Source organism: Nymphaea colorata, chromosome 13 (assembly GCF_008831285.2).
Source record: "Nymphaea colorata isolate Beijing-Zhang1983 chromosome 13, ASM883128v2, whole genome shotgun sequence".
Taxonomy (NCBI): domain Eukaryota; kingdom Viridiplantae; phylum Streptophyta; class Magnoliopsida; order Nymphaeales; family Nymphaeaceae; genus Nymphaea; species Nymphaea colorata.
Window position 1 is genome coordinate 11,716,204 of NC_045150.1, and position 19,297 is coordinate 11,735,500.

General features: G+C 41.6%; 1 protein-coding gene across 1 annotated transcript; it reads right to left on the bottom strand.

The window, feature by feature from the left end:
- Positions 1-14,477: 14,477 nt before the first annotated feature.
- On the bottom strand, positions 14,478-19,290 carry LOC116266979 (leucine-rich repeat receptor-like serine/threonine-protein kinase BAM1). The gene is made up of 2 exons (XM_031648527.2): positions 16,329-19,290; positions 14,478-15,269 (listed from the first exon to the last, which is right to left on the bottom strand). Exons 1-2 carry the CDS (start codon positions 18,913-18,915, stop codon positions 14,941-14,943), a joined length of 2,916 nt encoding a protein of 971 aa, XP_031504387.1. The 5' UTR covers positions 18,916-19,290; the 3' UTR covers positions 14,478-14,940.
- Between the last annotated feature and the right edge of the window lie 7 nt (positions 19,291-19,297).

Sequence of the window (19,297 nt, forward strand, 5' to 3'; positions counted from 1 at the left end):
ATAAAAAGAAAAAACATGAGATTGAAAGCAACTCAAGAACAATCCACTATATATATGGACATCGCTGCAAGAAGACAAGGCAGAATGTCTCCGTACTGATTAGTATGGAATTAGAGCACTGCAAAAGCCTACAAACCATCACGAGAGAGAGTGTGTGATGGTCTTTCCATAACAAAATTTGTCTTTCTATTACCCCAATCTTTACTGAACAAGAAGAAAAAAAAAACCTCAAACAATAAATAAAAGCCTTCACTCTTTCAGTATCACTTTCTTTCTCTGACAATCCATCTTGTTGCTTCAAATGAGTGAAGAATAAGACTCTCCCAACCGTTATCTCTTTCTTTCTTCAAGAAGAACTCACCAAGAAAAAGAAACCCTCAAAGCTCATGAGTTCAAAAAAATCATCCGGCTCTCCTTTTCTTTCTCTTATAAATATGTTAATACACAAGATTGCAAAAAAAAGGGAAAAAAAAAGAAAAGAAAAACCCTCAAGCAAAATAAGAGAACATGGAAAATCATCTCAAAATGAATGGTCAAAACCATGGGGTTGAAAGCAATCTAATAACAATCAATTATGTAGTATGAGAATGACTATAATAAGGTAATATACAATGCCTCTACTTCAAAAGCCCATAAACCTCCTTAAGAGAGATACAATAAAGCAAACCGAGAGTGAAGGGTGAGAGAATATCATCTAATCAAGAGTAATGTATAACGAAATTACTCTTTTTATTGCCTCAATCTTCACAAAACATGAAAAAAAGAACAAAAGGAAGCCCCAAACAATAAACAAAAGCTTTCTCTCTCTCAATCTCTCACTTTCTCTCTCTCTAACATTCTCTCTTGTCACTTTAAATGAGTGAGGAATGATACTTTCCCAATCTTTGTATTTTTCTCTTTTCAAGAAAAACTCACCAAAAAGAACAAGAAACCCTCAAAAATCAAGGGTCCAAAAAAAATTCATCAGGATCCCCTTTTTTCTCTCTCTTGTATATGTTTAATGCACAAAGTGTAACATGCAACAAAATAATAATTTGAAACAAGATAACTGAGGTATTAATTTTAACATGAAAATCATCTCAAAATGAAAGGTAAAGTCCACAGTGTTGAGAACAGCCCAATAAAAATCTACTATGCAATATGAAAATGACTACAAGAAGACACTATACAATGTCTACACTCCAAGAAACCACAAACCAACACAAGAGAGATACAATAAAGTAAATGAAAAGTAAGGATTGAGAAAATATCACATAATCAACAGTGCCAGCTTTTTGACAACAAAATCTTTTTTCTTTTAATTTTTTTGATATTCACAAAACAAGGAGAAAAGAACAAGACAAAGCCCCAATCAATAAATAGAAGCATTCTCTCTCTCTCAATCTTTTACTTTATCTCTCCAAATTGTTGCTTCAAATGAGTGGAGAACAAGACTCTCCCTTTCTTTATCTCTTTTTCTTCTCAAGAAAACTCATGAAGAAAAAGAAGATACCCTCAAACTCAATGGCTCAAAAAAATCATCTGAATCTTATTTTCTCTATTTTATATATTTTTCAAGCACAAGAATGCAACAAGCAATGAAATACTAGCCTCAAGTATGATAAGGGAGACACTAATTTTAACATAGAAAATCCTCTTCAAATGAAAGGTAAAAACCATGGAGTTGAGAGCAACACAATAACAATCTATTATGCAACATGGGAATTGACTATGAAAACGCAATATACAATGTATATACTCCAAAAGCCCACAAACCACCACAAGAAAGATACAATAAAACAAAGAAAGAGTAAAGAGTGAAAAAATATCATTTAATCAAGAGTGATGGTCTTTTCACAACAAATCATTCCTTTTACTCCCACAAACTTCACAAAATAAGAGAAAATGACAAGAGAAAACTTTAATTAATAAATAGAAGCTTTCTTTCTCTCAATCTCTTATTTTCACTCTCTAGAAATCTCTCTTGTTGCTTCAAATGAGGGGACAACAAGACTCTCCCCCTCTTGATCTCTTTCTCCTCAAGATGCACTCACCAAGAAGAAGAAGAAACCTCAAATTTCAAGAGCTCAAAAAAATCATTTGGCTCCCTCTTTCATTATCTTTTCTTTTGAAAAAAATTCAACTTTAGTTCATAACATTCCCTGAAATTGCTTCTTTTCATGACCCACATTCAAGTCAGGGCAACTCTTTCCCTTCTTTTTCAATTTTTATTTGAACTTGGATTCTCTATGTGGACAGGATCCAACCCAACATAAGTGTGTTAAGTATACCCTCAATCAGGCAACAATTCTTTTTGAATGGTGCACAAGGTAGGGTAGACAATGTGCTAAGCAACTCGAGCACGGTTCGTTAAAGCTCGGCCCAAGATCAAGTTGGATCCGGCTGTTTTAGTGAATGAGTCAAGCTCGAGCTCATTTTTCAACACCTTTTTTTTTGTCAAGCCAGTTTCGATCCGGCTGTTTTAGTAAAATAGTCGAGCTTGAGATCGTTTTTCAACTTGTTTTTTTGTTTTTTTTTATGGAGCCAGGTTCGAGTTCACTAAACTCTATTTTTTAAGCTTGATTGAGCTCGAGCAAAAATGAATAGCTAACTGTTGTTACTATTTATTTCATTTTCTTCGGGTTTTAAGTTTCATTTCATCACGCGCGTTCTCTCTCATCACTTTCTTCATATGCATAATGCAATGCTTCATCCAAATGGGAGGCCGACAGCATCGCACTGACGACAGATGAGCAGTGAAGCTGTAGATCCCTTCTTCTGCCATAGATTAGCCAATTTACCTCTCTTTCTCTCCGTGAAACTCTACAAAAACCCTGGTTCAATCGAGCAGGGCTTCAGAAAACCCTCACTCAAGCAAGGCTTGGGTTTCTCCTTTAGAAACCCTCACCGGTGAGGGTTGAGTGAAACCCTCTCTGCTCGACCTCACTGGAACGAGGGTTTCAGTCCCCTTACTCGAGCAAGCAAGGGTTTCAGATTTCTCATTTCTAAAACCCTCTCTCGCTCGTTCGCTCGCTAGGGCTTTTCCATTTCAAAAACCCCTCGTTGTAGCGAGCAAGGGTTTCTATAAATGCTCATTCGGCAATGATTTCTCGTTTCAGAACTCTCTCGATCAAGTCAAGGGTTTGGAAACTATTATCTCCCTCCATAGCATTAGCAAGCATAAGGCTCGCTGCCATCTCCCTCCATAGCTGCGGCACTGCAACACACCTAAACGAGTTAAACGAGGTTGAGGTCTGACACACTTGATCAAACCAAATTCGAGCTAACATTGTATAGCTCGACTCAAGCTCAGAGTTGGGACGACATCTTTTTCTTTCCTCTTTCAAGGCTTGGAATGTTTTCTCTCTCCTAGGGCTCTCGAGGTTTCATTGTGGCAGGGGCAGCAGCTGGTCGCTCTGGGCCTCAGGCCCAGCAGGGGCCTCCGATAATGGGGGAATGTGAAGGGAGAGGAGAGCATATGCTCCTGGGTGACGTTGAAGATCAAGTTTGCGTGGGAGAGGCCCTACCATCACTTGCCAGTTCGAGTAAGGATAAATCATGGGCTGCTGTCGTGAATGGGGGGGGGGGGGGGGTAGCAAAGGGCGTTTGGATTACAGCTTCATTTTCACAAGCCTCCGAAGCGTATGGCCTGGAGTTGCTGACCTAAGGTTCACGTCGGTGGGGAAAGGTATGTTCCTGCTCCGCACCTCGTCTGAAGATGACCTTAAATTTATTTTGTCTCCTGGTCGATGGTATGTGGGAGGGCGACTCCTCATTGCAAACCAGTGGCAGCCAGGTATGCCAAGGCGGATAGAGAGCTCCAGTCGAGTCCGCATTTGGATTAGGCTGCCGGAGCTTCCTGTTGAATGGTGGAACCCGCGGGTTTTCACTGATATTGCTGATCTAATAAGTGGTGCTTTCGTTGAAGCAGATGAGTACACAAGGCATCTCCAGAGGTTTGGTTTTGCCCGTATTAAAATTGAGATTCCGCTGGGTTTCTGCCAGAGATTGAGTTGGAGGTTGCAGGGGGGAAGTCTTTGTTCAATCTATTGAATATGAAACAAATGTTAAGTATTGCCAAAAGTGTGGGTCCACAGCCCACTTCGACGGCTCCTGCTCATTGATTGAGGCATCCAAGGAAGGGGAGAATGTCGCCCCTAATGCTTGGCATCTAGTCAAAGTCCCAAAAAGAAGACCTCAACCTAACAAGGTTAAAGAGAACCTGCAGTTGCAGCAGAATAAATTCGAAGCCCTTGTCGCAGCTACTTGATGAGAAAGCAGATGGGGATAGTCCTCACGACAACAGGCCAATAGGCTCCCCTGCTGAGAAGGATCAGGAGATCACCGAGTTTGTGGACACAAACAATGCTCATGCTAGTATTAACCTAGTCAGCCACGATTTTCAGAATGGTAGAGCAGAGGGGTTGGCTCCCCATCTAGTCCCCCTGCCACCTGAATCCAAAAAAAGTAACACTCCAAAATCTGTACCTGCCACAGGGAATTACCCCAACTCGTTGGACGGGAATAACAAGGCTAAGCCGGTAGAGAAGGCCAAGAAAAGATCTCTCAAGCACAGGGAGGTAAACGAGACCAAAAGCGAACTAGTCCACCAAAAATAAGTGTCCAATTGAAAATTGCAGGGGGGGAACAGCAAGCAGATCAAGACATCTCCATGATGGGGGCTGATCAGGGGTCTCAGGAGGACTTCTCCTTAAATGAAATGGAAACGAGCACTGATGAAGGGCAGACTGGTTCACAGGCTTTAGCTGATGTCCAGGTTGGTGATCTTGCAAATACCCGGCCTGCTAGCCGGGAAGGGAGGGAGCACGGCCATTCATGAATCTACTCGCATGGAATGTCCGGGGGCTGGCGGCTCTTCCAGCTCAACATGAGTTCTTACTAACTCTTCGGACCTTGAAAACCACGATTGCTTTCGCTATTGATACTAAGCTTAATTGGGAACAACTCCAGAAATTCCAATTCAGCTTCCAAATAGACAGTTAGTTAGTAACATTGAGCTCTCAGGACCTTGGGCACGTATTATTGCTGTGTGGGACCCATCGGAAGTGACTCTCCAAGACTGGTATGCTCATTCCCATTGGATTGTATTACAGTTTCTCAATATTGAATCTGGACAAAGTTTCGTGGCTGTAGGGGTGTACTTGCATACTGACTTTTGAATTTGGAAGGACCAATTCTTAAGTCTCGGCTTAGCCTTGAATCATTGCAGTGCGCCAGTTATTTGTTTGGGCGACTTTAATGCAGTCTTAAAGAGCAACGAGAATTCTGGCAGGGCACCGGCTCTCCAAGCTTGTCTTGCTCTTTCTAATTTTATCCAACAGTCTGCACTACATGAAGTTTCTTGCCCTGATATGAAGTTCACCTGGACCAATAACCGTTTAGGCCACAAAAATGTCATGTCCAAGATTGACAGATGCTATGTTTCCAAGGAATGGGTGGATGATCCTGACAACTTGCTGCAACTGGAGATGCTCCCGCGAACCATATCTGACCATAATCCTATTTTGCTCCGCATTTCTAAGTGTAGGTTTAGAACGTGGGGTTGTTCTCCTTTTCAACATTTTCAGTATTGGCAGGATATGGTTGGTTATGTGGATCAGGTTCGTTCAGCCTGGGCGGTCGACGTGAGGGGCTGCGCTATGATTAAACTCATTCACAAATTGGAGGCTACTAGGGACAAGCTGAAAGTTTGGTGTAAAGGTGGAGCCAATGACCTCCCTCACCAAATAATGGACATTAAGAGGAAAATCAAACACCTCCAAGTCCTCAGTGAGAGTGGCCAACTTGAAGCGATCGATGAAGAATGTTCTCTCAAACATGATCAATCCAAGCTGTTGTGGTTAGAAGAACGTATGTGGCACCAAAAATCCAGAATCAAATGGATGAGGGATGGCGATCTTAACACCAAATTCTTTCAGGGGGTTGCAAATGGGAGGAGGAGGCGGAATAAAATCGAAACCATACATCATGAGGGTCAGCTCCTAATTGAAACTCCAGAGATTTTTACAGCTTGCACGAACTACTTTGCCAGCCTCCTAGGGACTACTGAAGGCTCAGGGTGCTTACCTCACTCTCTCGCATGGGGTCCGACTGTGTCGTCGGAAGAGAATGCCGATCTTTTGAAACCTGTTTCAGAATCTGAAATAAACTGGGCAGTCATGGAGGCAGATAGGGACTCCGCCCCGGGCCCGGACGGGTTTGGCAATAGTTTTTTTCAGAGCAATTGGCCCATTGTGCAGGAGGTTGTTTCAGGGGCTATTCGTGGATTTTTTGACTCTGGCAGACTGGTCAAGTTGTTAATAAGACACATATCACTCTTTTGCCTAAGGAGCTAAGTGCGAACCAAGTAGAGAAGCTTTGGCCCATCTCCCTATGTAATAGCATGCTGAAATTCATCACGAGGATTATCGTACTGCGCATGCGGCCTATCCTTAATAGGATCATCTCCAAGAATCAAAATGTGTTTCTCCCAGGAAGATGCATCCAGGATAGTTTCCTCCTAAGCCAAGAAATAGTCCACATTTTTCAAAACAGTAAGAAGAAAACAGCATGTATTAAAATCGATTTAAGCAAGGCCTATGACCGTGTCAATTGGGATTTCTTGAAGGCCACCCTCCGCCACCTTGGGTTTCATGAGATATGGGTCTAAAAAATTATGATTCTCGTGACCACAGTTAGATCGTCACTTCTCATAAATGGCAAAGAAGGAATGTGGTTTGTTAACAAGAGAGACTTAAGGCAGGGAGACCCGTTGTCCCCCTATCTATTTATCTCTATTATGGAAATGCTCAGTCGCAGCGTTCAAGCGTATATCAACAACAAGCAAATTAGAATCCCATCAATGGGGGCTGGCACCACTTCTCCCTTCTCCACTCTTTATGCCGATGATATCATGCTCTTCATTGAAGGTAGGCGGAAGAACCTGCGTTCTTTGAAGATGTGTTTAGATGAATTTTTCTTGTGTTCAGGCCTAGCCATGAACAACTCCAAAAGTTCCCTTTTTTCTTTTAACATGGACAGTCGTGAGCTTGATCGGATTGAACAGGAGATCGGTTGGCATCAAGGTAAGCTCCCATCTACGTATCTTGGCACTCCCCTTCAGACGAAGGAAGTAACAGAGGAACAATGTAGACACCTAATCTTGCGGTCTTCCCAAAAACTAGCACTTTGGAAGAAAAAATGCCTCTCTGCTGCAGGCCGTCTTAGCTTAATCAAGCACGCCCTTTCGTTGCTGCCATCCTACTGGAGCTTGGTGGTTAAACTCCCTGCCACCATTTGCAATCAATTGAATAAAATGGCGGCTAAGTTTTTATGGGGTGATATGGCTGATCATAAAAGCATCCACCGCATTAAATGGTCCACCTTATGTCTCCCTCTTCTAGAGGGAGGTGTTGGTCTCAAAGATATCAAAGAAACGAATCTGGCCAACATGGCCTATCTAGTATACCGTGCGTCTCAGCAGTCCTCTCCTTGGGCGGCCCTGATTAAAGGTCGGTATTGCGAGCGAAAAGGGCTACTCGATAGCAGTGTTAAGGGTAAAAGGGTATCCCATGTCTGGCGTAGGGCGTTGCAGTCCTGGCGCAAGGTTAATGAGAACGTTGGCTGGAAGATCGGCAATGGCAATTTAGCAAAGTTTTGGACTGACCATTGTTGAGCTTATTGGCTAATGGACAAGATTCCCCCCTCACACTCATCTTATTCATGATACTATCACCTGCTCAGTTAAAGAGCTCTTGGAGGAGAATGGGGAGGCCCTAATGGACTTCCTGGCCAAACTCAACATCCACTTCAGTTGTCCTCTTCTTCAGGCTGATAAGCTGGATGTCATGGTCTGGAGGAATGGCGAGAATGGTGAGTTCAACCGGCATGAAATTTGGCAAAGGATCTGGAAAAAAGGCCATCATAACAAGGATTATAAGCTGGTTTGGCAAGGGAGACGGCTTCCAAGGGCCTCTTGGACTGTTTATGTAGGTGTCTCAGAGCGGCTTCCTACGGACGATTTAGTGCAACAGCAGGGATGTTCACTTGCGTCTCAGTGCTATGTCTGCAAGCAGACGACTGAAGACGTCAAACACCTCTTCTTTGACTGCAAGGGAGCTTGGTCTCTCTGGTCTTCCATTTATGGTAAATTTGGGAGGGCCACACCATGGTGTAGGAGTCCTCCTAACCTCATGCAAGGACTTAGTGGCTGGCACAAGAAAGGTTTCCAAGACAAGTCGCTTGACAAATGCTGGAAAGATAGCTTTCACATGGCGATTTGGTTCATTTGTAAGACTAGAAACCAATTTAAGCATAAAGGGCATACTCCAACTGATAAATTAATAAACCAGTTTTGGTCACACTCAAGCGAGTATTGTTGGAACTCTCAGTGGAATGAACCACAGACCTCGAAAATCTGCAGTTGGCTTCGATCGGGGATCCTCTGGAGCAATGGAGTCAGCTTTGAAGATAAGTGGGTTGAAATCAGCATCACTTCTTGGTATAAGCAGGGCAGAAAAGGAGTGGCGGGCATCATTAGAGACAGCGCAGGTCAGGTTCGGTTTGGTGTTGCGTGTTGGTTTAAGCTCAGTTCTAGGTGGCCGGAGACAGAGATTCTCAGTGAATGCCTCGGGCACTTGGCGAACATTGCTGACAATATGGGGTGTATCTACCTTCTTGCAAATGACGGTGAATGGAAGCATCATTTCCTCAGTCACATAGGTTGCAGGTCGGACATAGTGGGCAACCGGTCGTTGAGCAACAGCTTCATCGACAGGCTTACAATCTGCAAGGGATGGCCTCTAGCTGAAGGCTCTAATCTTTTGATGAATACTCCGGAAAATGGTTTGTATACAACTTGGAATCCTCACGATACCTCGTGAGATTCCTTCCCTGATAGATAGTGTCCAACTGAGGTGAGGTCCAGCGTGGACCCTTTTTTTTTTTTGTCTGTACATAATACCTCATTTTGTTGAAATAAAAGGATGGGGGCCTAACCCCCAAGCAGCCATTGTCCGGACTCAATCTCAGAGTTATGCAAAATAAAAGTCGAGGCAAAATAGAAGTGGAGAGCTCAGTTCAAGCTGGTCAAGCTCTGGCTCGACTAGCACAAGGTGCTGATTGTTTCAGATACATTTGGACTATTTTGCAAAACTACAATTTAGAAGTAATGCTTCCTTCACCATTCTTTTTCTCTTATTCAATGAAACGGTCCCATGGAGTTGTAGCATAGCTCTTCCAGCAGGCAGCATATGGGTACTATTCCTTTCGATGGTAAATGACCTATATGAAGTCTCTCAAGTTCACTATATGCCTATATGAAGTCTCTCATGTTCACTATATATGCACTTTAAATGTAACATATTATTTCTATCATGCTTCATGTTATAAACCATTTGTGTCCCTTTCAATTAATGAAGGGTTAGAGCATTAAGGAGCACTATGTTTTTGGCACCAAAGCCAGAATTAAAAAACTATTTTAGCTCTCTCTCTCTTTTAGAAACCAGACCATTAGATCAGGGACAAAAACTAGATTGTTTAAATGTGAAGCCTCAGCCGTTTTTGTTTCTTTACCGATATGATCTTAAGAATATGTTTATACAAAACATATATTAAGTTGATCATTTTTTGGACTTTAATAGTGTTTTTATAATAAGCAAAAATGAATAGCTCTCATACCATCAACATTTTGATAATAAGAAGGTTTGCGCTTTTCATAAAAACAATTTGAATTAAAACATGTTTTATATCAAAATACTTTTATACATATATGAGGACTTTTATGAAAATTAAAGAGTATGGATTTTGGAGATGACCTAAGAGTATATATACATATATATATATATTCGGTGTCAGACGTACAAGTTTGAGTTGCTTCCTAGACCATTTTCTAATCATGATTTTCTATCTGTCATGGGGAGTAAGGAATCGCAAGCCCAGAGGTTTTCACTTTGAATTACAAAGGTTTCCAACATTGTTTCAGGAAGCATTAGCAGTGTTGTGCCACAAAGCATCAAACTCGGGTCTTTTTGGCGTTCATTGTAGGTTCCGCGCACTGTGGTTTACTAAAAGATGCAGACAATATACTTATCTTTGGCCATGCTACCATCCACCAAATGGGTGTCACTTGTTGATTCTTAAGGTATTTCCCTTGGTATGTGGCCTCAGTGTTTAATGAAAACAAGTGCAATGTAGTCCTCTTTAATGGCGACTTACACCTGCAACATGCAGTATCAACCATCTTCGATTGCCCTTTTTCAATCTTTGGCGGTAACCTATTTCGGTCTCCCATTAACAGTAAAGAACCTCGCACGTTTAGATTGGCAACCAATGGTGGACAAAATCAAGTGTAGACTGCTTGGATGGAGAAGGAAATATTTGACAATGGCGGGTCGATGGCATGGACGACTTCGTTCGAATTCCTTTTGTTCCTTGTTGTTAAAGCTGGAAAAGTATCACTTGGTGGAAACGTTTCCTCACATCGCATCTTCACCATCTTTGCAAGCTTCCCGCTTGCTTCTAGCTTCATTGTCGATGCCGCCCGAATTTTAGCGGCACCAATCATTGGGAAATCACTTACCTTGCCCTGAGGGATATAATCTAGCTGGTCATATGGCTAAGCAGTGAAAGGCTGGCCATCCGTTCTATTCTTGTGGATGCTACTCACTTGAACTACAAATTATGAGTGCACCAGGCTTAGTTGACGGGTGTTGTGCTTATCACCTAGGTCGAAAGCTGTTATGAACCTCGGGAGTAGTAAGAAAGGGGTAGAGGTTTCGGCCTCTTTGGGAAAGAAGCAACACAGCTGGTACAATACATTATGTTTGTGGCAATGACCTTGCCTATTGTTTTTCATAGCCCATTGATGTTCTGCAAAATCTGTTGCTGAAATATTCCAGTTCTATTAATGGATTTTACAGATCCAACTGTTTAATTAACCAACCTGACAGGGTGACAGTAGGAAGAAAGGAGTTTCGAGGGTTTTACAATGAAATGAAAGTGGCTGAGGCCCTTTTCCTAAGCATACCTTTTTGCAATTAACCAAGCTTTCCGATATCCAAGACTGCAATCTAGAGCTTGATGCCATTGGGATGTTTGTGAGCTTACAAGAGGTAAAAAAAGGAACTGGGGTAGATGGTGGTGTGCTCCTGCGAGGGGTTGAAGTAACCTCATATAGGAACCGATTTACAGGGATAGGTGAAACATGTTGATGAATTGGAAGGAAAATTTATTTTCATGAAAAACAATATCTTGACTCACAGTGACTTTAGAAGAGAAAAGGTTTCAGCTAATTCAACATTTGCACTAAATGTTGCGTATATCTAAAAACATATTCAGTTGACTATCGAATTGGAGTGTTGAATGGTTGTGGGAAAACATAGCAAAGAGCAGCCAAAAATTTTGTCAAGTTTATAAAGATAAGCTTCATTCTTGAAGAGCAGCCTAGCTATTAGTTAAATTGGTTGTTGTTTTGAAGGCACATTCCCATGTTCTATCTCAGTTTGGACAAGATTGGTGAGCTTTAAATTCTCAAAAATACGCTTGTGCTTCTGCTCAATACACTTGCTTTATTCATGTATATGGGGCTATGTCATTCAACGGTCCTTATTACACTTTCAAATGTTCAGTCGTGTGTCTTGAATCTCCACACCACCAATCACTTTGTAAGGCTTCAATTCATCTTTAAGGTTCTTGTCAACAAGTTCCAAAAAAAGTTGTAAGTCTTCAAATTTTTGATGTTTTAATTTCAGATAATATAAGCAAAACAAGTATAGAAGTCCACAAAACTAGTCTATTTGAGCTTCGTGGCTGTGTTTCAGGTAGAGGCATAGATAGGTGAAGTCTTTATGGGGTGTACGCCCCACTATAAAACCTTATTTTCAATGATTGGATCCAGTTGGATTTGGGTGTAGTTATATGGTTCAACTCTACAAGATTCGAGTCACTGCCTCAAGGCCAATTGAAATTTGTTAACCATATATTTTGTGTTTCATGAAAAAAAAAAAAAACTAGCTCTGGCCCTGCTCTTAAGTATCGACCAAGAGTATATCAAGAGGTCCATCAACCATATATGAAATTGTGTGAGATGGTATAATGCAATATTCTCACCCTTTTGACATGCTTCAAGCATCCGCACATGACCATTATTCATGAATGAAAGTTGAACTTTGTTCAAGGCATGTTGTACCGCTATGAAGTATACATGATATGCTCAGAGTCCATATGCCAAATACCACCACCATCCTCTTAGTCAGAAGCTAGCAGTGTGAGAGCCTTTGGAGAAGGGTAATCCTTTTGAAAGCTGAACGTTTGCAGAAACCATTACAACGAAAAGGGCTTTTATCCACAGCCTAAACCATGGCCAATAGAGCCCAACCGTGGCAGAAATTATTTTCGCCTTGGTCTGCCTTGTGGCTGTTAATAAAGTGACCGCAGCATTAGCTCATGTGGCTATTGACGTTTTGCAAATGGCTTTGCCTATGGTTGTTGCATCCACCAGCTACGGCCATGGCGGTTACCTGTAATAGCTACATCTACTTATATATTAGTCAAATTTTCTCAGTAGGCACGTGACCCTTAGGAGTAAGACCTATAACGAATCATCTTGATTGATGTTTACAAGATGGATAGCTGATAGAAAATTGAGTAAAAGGAGATAGAATATTTTAGTCATTTAAAGTTAACAACTTTTTCTCTTTAATTTTTTTTCAGTCATTTACTTTAAAATTTTCAACTACTAAGATGATTTCCGAATCTGAAGGTATATATATATATATATAACAAAAAATTTTGTTGTAAAAGAAATTATTTACACTTCAAAATGATAAAAAAAATTACGTAAAAAAAAAATTACGAAGTGAGAGCAATATTTGAAAACACTTGTAAACTCCCTTCTAGATATGAAGGACGTGATCTCATTGTCTCTAAGGCTGATGGTGCCATCTAACCCACTAAACGCGAGTTGACTTGTCTACCTTCAACACGATGTCCAGCTCTACTTTAAATTATTAGCTCGGTGGTCAAAGGAGATTGAAATGGGTCAAGGTGCAACTAGATGTATGGATGCATCAACGCTATCGTCATCATCATGCTATTTTATGGTTAAAAGCTAAGAATAGTAAATTATGAAATCAGAGGGTACTCTTTTAAAACATGTTGGACCAGCCAACAGGCTCATGATCTAAATGATACTAAAATTGGTCCAGGTGCAATTAAATATAGGATGGGAATCCAAACATTGTCACAAAAAATAACTAGATTTTTATCGAAAGTTTTCTTCCGTGTATTGGTCTTGAAATTTGTGTTACTTTGAGAGAATCTTGGTAAATTCAAAGAAATTAAATAGTACAAAAATATAATAAAAGAAACCTCAAAAAAATTTGTAAGAAAGAAAAAAGTGCAATATTTTTATTTTTCATGTTTTTTCCTTCAAAATATCACAATTTTTTTCACATTTCCCCATTTTTTCCCCCTGAAAGAACACCGATATTTGTGACAATGGTCCGTGCATATCCTCCCGTGGGCTCAAAATCTGGTGTGGACCATTCTCTCTCTCTCTCTCTCTCTCTCTCTCTCTCTCTCTGTGGATCAATAATTGCTGCTTCAATCTTCAATGAAGTTGGTGGTTGGGATCTTGGGTCATTTTCAGGGATGAGCATCAGATGATTAGGTGGATCTCTTTATTGAGTGGGCAGGGCAGGACCTGTGGGGATCGAGCACCTTGGCATTAGGTCTCATGGAGTATGGACCAAAACCTTTAATGAGTCCAGTCCCCATCCAGCCTTTATTTCCCTGATCTTCTGCCTTCTTTGGAAATGGCAATCCGCTGGTTAGCCTCTGATCTCTCTTCCTTTCGTTTTGCCCTTTTCTTGTTTTTCTTTCAAAGAAGTGTGCCTACCATTAAATGCGTTCTTTATTATGCTTACTTTATTGAAGCTCCTCTTTTGTTCTTTTCTGAGTAAAATATTTCGGATGCAGTGAGATCTTATTTCAGATGTTGAATTTCTTCTACGACGCAGTTCAAGAATTTATGTGTTTTGTCCAAACCATGTCCACTGTTTACTTGTCTCTTACACATCGTAGAGTAAATGGGGATATATTGCACTTGCACTACATGGGTTTTGATCAAGCGGTTTGAACTTTACGTGAAAATACATTTCTCAAAGTTCATCTGCCATCAGTAGCATAAAAAGCTTTGATGATGACCCAAAAAAGTTTCTTTATTTATACTTCGCAGAGCCTACGAGTTTATCATGTCAACTAGTCCGATCGATGTAGCTACGGTTTGCTACTCTGAATATCAACCTTAACTGCTGCAATTTGATAATGAAAATAGGACCTGAATATGAGTTTGTATTTCATAAAAACAATCTTGTGAAGTTTTGCAACCAAATGGTTTAATCCAAATTCAACCAAAATCTGAATTTTTTTCTCATGAAAAATTGATCCACCATTCTTATGTATGTGAATTATACATATATATATGAGAGAGAGAGAGATTGAAGAAACTTGTTCAATTACATAAAGGAAAAGACGTCCAAACACCAATTAAGATATTGTACAAGAAGCATGTTACCCTCCGACATACCCTAACAGCAACAAATTGGTACAAGCTAGACACCATGGACGTACACAAACACCTTATTTTTACATTGGCTTGGCAAAATTTAGTGTCGAATACCTATATAAATAAAAAACACTAAACAACTCTTAAATACCCAACTTCATATTATAGGCAGGCTTTGGGCCTGAGCCCACATTGCTCTTATTGAGCTCTGAGTTCTATTTTTAACTCAAACTTTGGATCAGCCCAGAAGGGCTTAGCTGAACCCCATAAACTTCACGTGGTTCCATTAGCATCAAGGAAATCCCCCTTGAAAACATCTTTTTGTGGTTTTACAATTGCTGTCAGTTTCTTGCTTTTCCTTGAGTTTGTGAGTTAGCAACAAAGACTGTTGGCAATCAATGGGTGGTCCTCTTTGTGGGGAACTCTGATAGCATCTGCACCACTTCTCTCATTGTGGGCCTCTCAACACTGTGCTCTTGGAGGCATAGCATGGCAATGAAGAACATGTGCATGGCTTCCTCCTGGGGCATCTGCCCAAGCCTAGCATCAATTATGTCCATCACTTGCTCTTTGGTGCAGTTCGTTGCCATCTTCGCCCACTGGACAATGTCCACTCCATCACCAAAGTCCCCCAATGGACGCCGCCCCGTGATCAGCTCCAGAAGGACAACACCAAAGCTGTACACATCGCTCTTCTCGTCGACCTTCAAAGTATATGCGTACTCTGCACCAAGAAAAGCAAGAACCGTCAAACAACTTAGATAGTACCAACTTCATAAAATACATACAGATAGATAGATGTGTGTGTATGTTTTCTGAAATAATAAGTTTTAAATCTGTAAAGGGGAATATCAAGGCGTTTTAAGGATCAGGACATCTAAAGAGAAAAGGCACATCTAATAAATTCTTTTCTAGACATAAAGATAAAGTGATCTTCACAGAGACCCAGAAAACACACCCTAATTTTCAAATCATTGAAGCGGAGTTCACGCTTTTCTATAAGCAAGTTAGTGACAGAACTTTGTGCGTCAGATTCCTGATGACACAGGATTCTGCTGAGCTGGATCCTTTATGGAGCCTAATGCTCTGATAGAACAAAATTGGCCATCTTTTGCTTTTACTGAGATAACTCAACACGTCAAGGGAGGCCTGTCACTACGTTGTGAGGAACAGGAAGGGTGGTACAGAGCAAAATACAGTATGCCCAAAAGAAACATTCAATGCAATGCCTGAATCAGGAAGGAAACCTGCAGCCTTTAATGCAACCAGTGGCTAAATTGTTACCTTTGCTTCTTGTAACTGATCAGCTCATGCATTAAAAGAAAATTGTTAAAAATATATACATATATACATTTCACATGGAGGAAAAATTAAGGTCCGACCGGATTTGAAGTTTCATCATTAGGACATTGACTTGCATTATCATGTCAAGAAAAGGATGAATATAAGATCTTTATCTTAATGCACTCAAAGGCACTTTCTGCAGTCACTTGGAGGGTGACCAATGCCAAAATCTTTAATGATCCTGATTTAGAAGTGTTACCTAGATGTGATTGCCAGACTTAGGAACTCCCAAGCTTCTATTAAAGGCAAACATAAAGTACTAGGGGTCTACTCTTGCTGATAGAGAACCGCAGAGTTCATGAACTTTAGTTACGTTTTGATGAAAGAAGATGGAAATAGCAAGGTTATGCTGACAGCAGAAGCACCTCTTTATGCCAACCCAGGATGCAAGAAATTCATAAAACTATCCAGTGACAAAAAGGAGAGATAAAGATTTTACCTGGTGCAATGTAGCCGTATGAGCCAACTACCGCAGACATACTCTCCAGTGTGCCACCATCGTACAGAAACTTTGCTAAACCGAAATCTGCTACATGGGCTTCAAAATTTGAGTCCAAGAGTATGTTATTGGACTTCACGTCTCTGTGGATGATAAGCGGTGAGCAGTCATGGTGCAAATAGCACAACCCTTGAGCCGATTCAACAGCAATCTTGTATCTCAAATCCCATCCCAGAAAAGCACCTCTCTTCCCGTGTAACATTTCACCCAGGCTCCCATTCCCCATGTACTCGTAAACTAGAAGATTACTCTCTTTGTTGGAGCAGAATGCTAGCAGTCTTACTATGTTTCTGTGCCTGATGTTCCCCAAGGTTTGAACCTCAGCGGCAAAGCCGTGGTCATTATGATTCCCAATCCCCATTAGTCTTTTCACTGCAATATCTTCACCATTGGGCATTGTACCATGATAGACAGTTCCGGCTCCTCCCCTCCCTATCACATTTGAGTCTTTTAGGCACTCTAATATGTTGTCCATGCTGAAATCAAGCTTCTGAAATGCAGTGAGCCTCCATTTATGGGCATTGCTTCTTCTAATGGCTCTAGCTCTGACAACGGCACCCGCAGCAAAGACAATAGAGCAGATCAGCAGGCCAAGTGCCACCACTAATTTGAAATCCCTGGCAACATGACTTGTTCCATCGGAAATTTTTGTGAAATTACATGGGTTGAGCACCGATCCGCATAGCAGCGGATTTCCAGCAAATGAAGTCGCGTTGAAATAGGCAAATTGGCCTGACTCTGGCACTCTACCAGAGAAATTATTGAAGGAAAAATCAGCAACAGTGAGACTTCTCATGGACCCAATTAATTTTGGAATGGACTGGCTAAGGTGATTACGGGAGACATTTAGGTAGTTGAGGATTGGAATTCTGCAAATGTCTGTAGGAATTGGGCCTGTCAGCTGATTCTGACTCAGGTCTAGATAGTTAAGCATGGAACAGTTGCCAATATCAGATGGTATCATGCCTGAAAAGGAGTTCCTACTAAAATCAAGCTTTGTTACCTGCTTTAGCTGACCTATTTCCCCTGGGATCTCCCCTGAAAAGCGATTGCTGCTTATGAGTAGCATTTGCAGATCAGAGAAATTTGCAATGGAGGACGGCAGGCTTCCTGAGAGGCAGTTGTTGGAGAGATTCAGCTGCCCCAGTTTAGCAGGCTTCGTCGCCGTGGTGCTATTGCTGTTCTCAGAAATAACTCCAGAGAGATAGTTGTTCTGCAACTCCACCAGAGTTAGCTCAGGCAAGTAAAGGAAACCTTGAGGTATGCTCCCATTCAAGTAATTTTCTCCCATCCTCACTCTGCTAAGGCTTAAGCACCTACCAAGACTCTCAGGGATTGGGCCAAAAAGGAAGTTGTTCAACAGAATCAGTATTCTCAGCTGATTACCAGAGCAGAGGCTTTCAGGTATCAAACCAGTGAGCTTATTGGTGGACAGGTCCAGTATTTGAAGCCTCCCATTCTGGCCCAATTTCTCTGGGATAACCCCCGTGAAGTTGTTCTCCCACAGGCCTAGAGTTTCCAAATTGGGCAGCTCGGCAATGAAGTCCGGTATCGATCCATGCAATCTATTCATGAAGAGATTGAGCAGACTAAGCTCCCTGAGCTCATTAAACTCATCTGGGATCTCGCCGGCAAGCGCATTGTTCGAAAGGTCGAAGTTCACTAACCTTGTCAAGTTTCCTAAGCTACAAGGAATTGAACCGGAGAGGAGATTGGTGTGCAGAAACATTGTGTCAAGCAATTTCAGGTTCCCCAATTGCTCAGGGATCTCCCCATCCAGCCCACAGCTAGATATGTCAAGATGGACAAGATTGATCAGACCCCCAAGCTCTTTGGGTATCCCACCTTCAAAATCATTGAAGTAACCCAAGTAGAGTTGCTTGAGGTTTGTCAAGTTTCCCAACTCACCCGGTATTTTCCCACGCAGATCATTCCCTGCTAGCGAGAGGTACTCCAATTCGGCGAAGCCGCCATAGCTTGAAGGAATGCTTCCATGGAAATAATTTCCTCCGAGGTCCAGGTACCTCAAGTTTGAACACTTTGAGATTTCCAGAGGAAGAAGACCAGTGAGGTTGTTGTTGTAAGCGTCAAGAACTTCCAGCCTCTTCAATTTGGAGAAGTCCCACTTAATGGTGCCATTGAACGCGTTGTTGGATACGTTCAATGACCGGAGTGCAGTCAGCGAGTCGATCTCAGCAGGAACCTCGCCTAACAAACTGTTCCCAGCAAGCGAGAGGTTGGTCAGACGATCTAAGCCGGATATCTTCGACGAGACGGAGCCTGAGAGGTTGTAATTTGATATGTCAAGAGAAACCACCCGACCAAATTCGCATTGAACGCCGACCCACGAACAGAACGAACCAGTATTCGATTCGTCCCAGCTGTTCAACGCCGGGTAGGGGTAGAGGAACTCGCGCTTCAGAGCCAGCAGCACAGCGGCATCGCTTGAATATGAGGGCAATGAACTTGACGCAAAAGAAGAAGAGACAAGGAAAGGAATGAATGCCAGAGCAAGAACGGAGGCCATGATTCCTTTTGTTTCTTTTGTTTTCTCTCTTCTTTTTCACTGCTCAGATGGAAATGGGCAACATTGATTTGGTGGGCACCAAGGAAATTGAAGGGAAATGAAGCCTAAATGCAAGATCAAGAGAGGAGTTATATAAAGAGGCGCAGAAAAGAGATGGGAATCTGTGAAACTTCAATGGAGGGTGTTCTTTACGGGAGACCAACATCTTTAGGGAGTCTTGATATTCAAGGAAGACCACCCTTTTCTTTTGTTCTAGGAAGAAGAAGAAGAAGAAGGCTCTCTCTCTCTCTCTCTCTCTTCACTACCCTTTCTTCTTTTCTTTCTTGTGCTTTCAAAGAAGAAAAGGAAAACCAGAGATGGGCATTGTGGATTTGCGAGTGCG

Bases quoted from the DNA above. Each gene is read 5' to 3' on its own strand.
- LOC116266979 (XM_031648527.2), bottom strand. From the start codon at position 18,915: ATGGCCTCCGTTCTTGCTCTGGCATTCATTCCTTTCCTTGTCTCTTCT. The intron at 15,270-16,328 runs GTAAAATCTTTA...TTCTTGGTGCAG, and splicing joins ATACGGCTACATTGCACCAG to AGTACGCATATACTTTGAAG.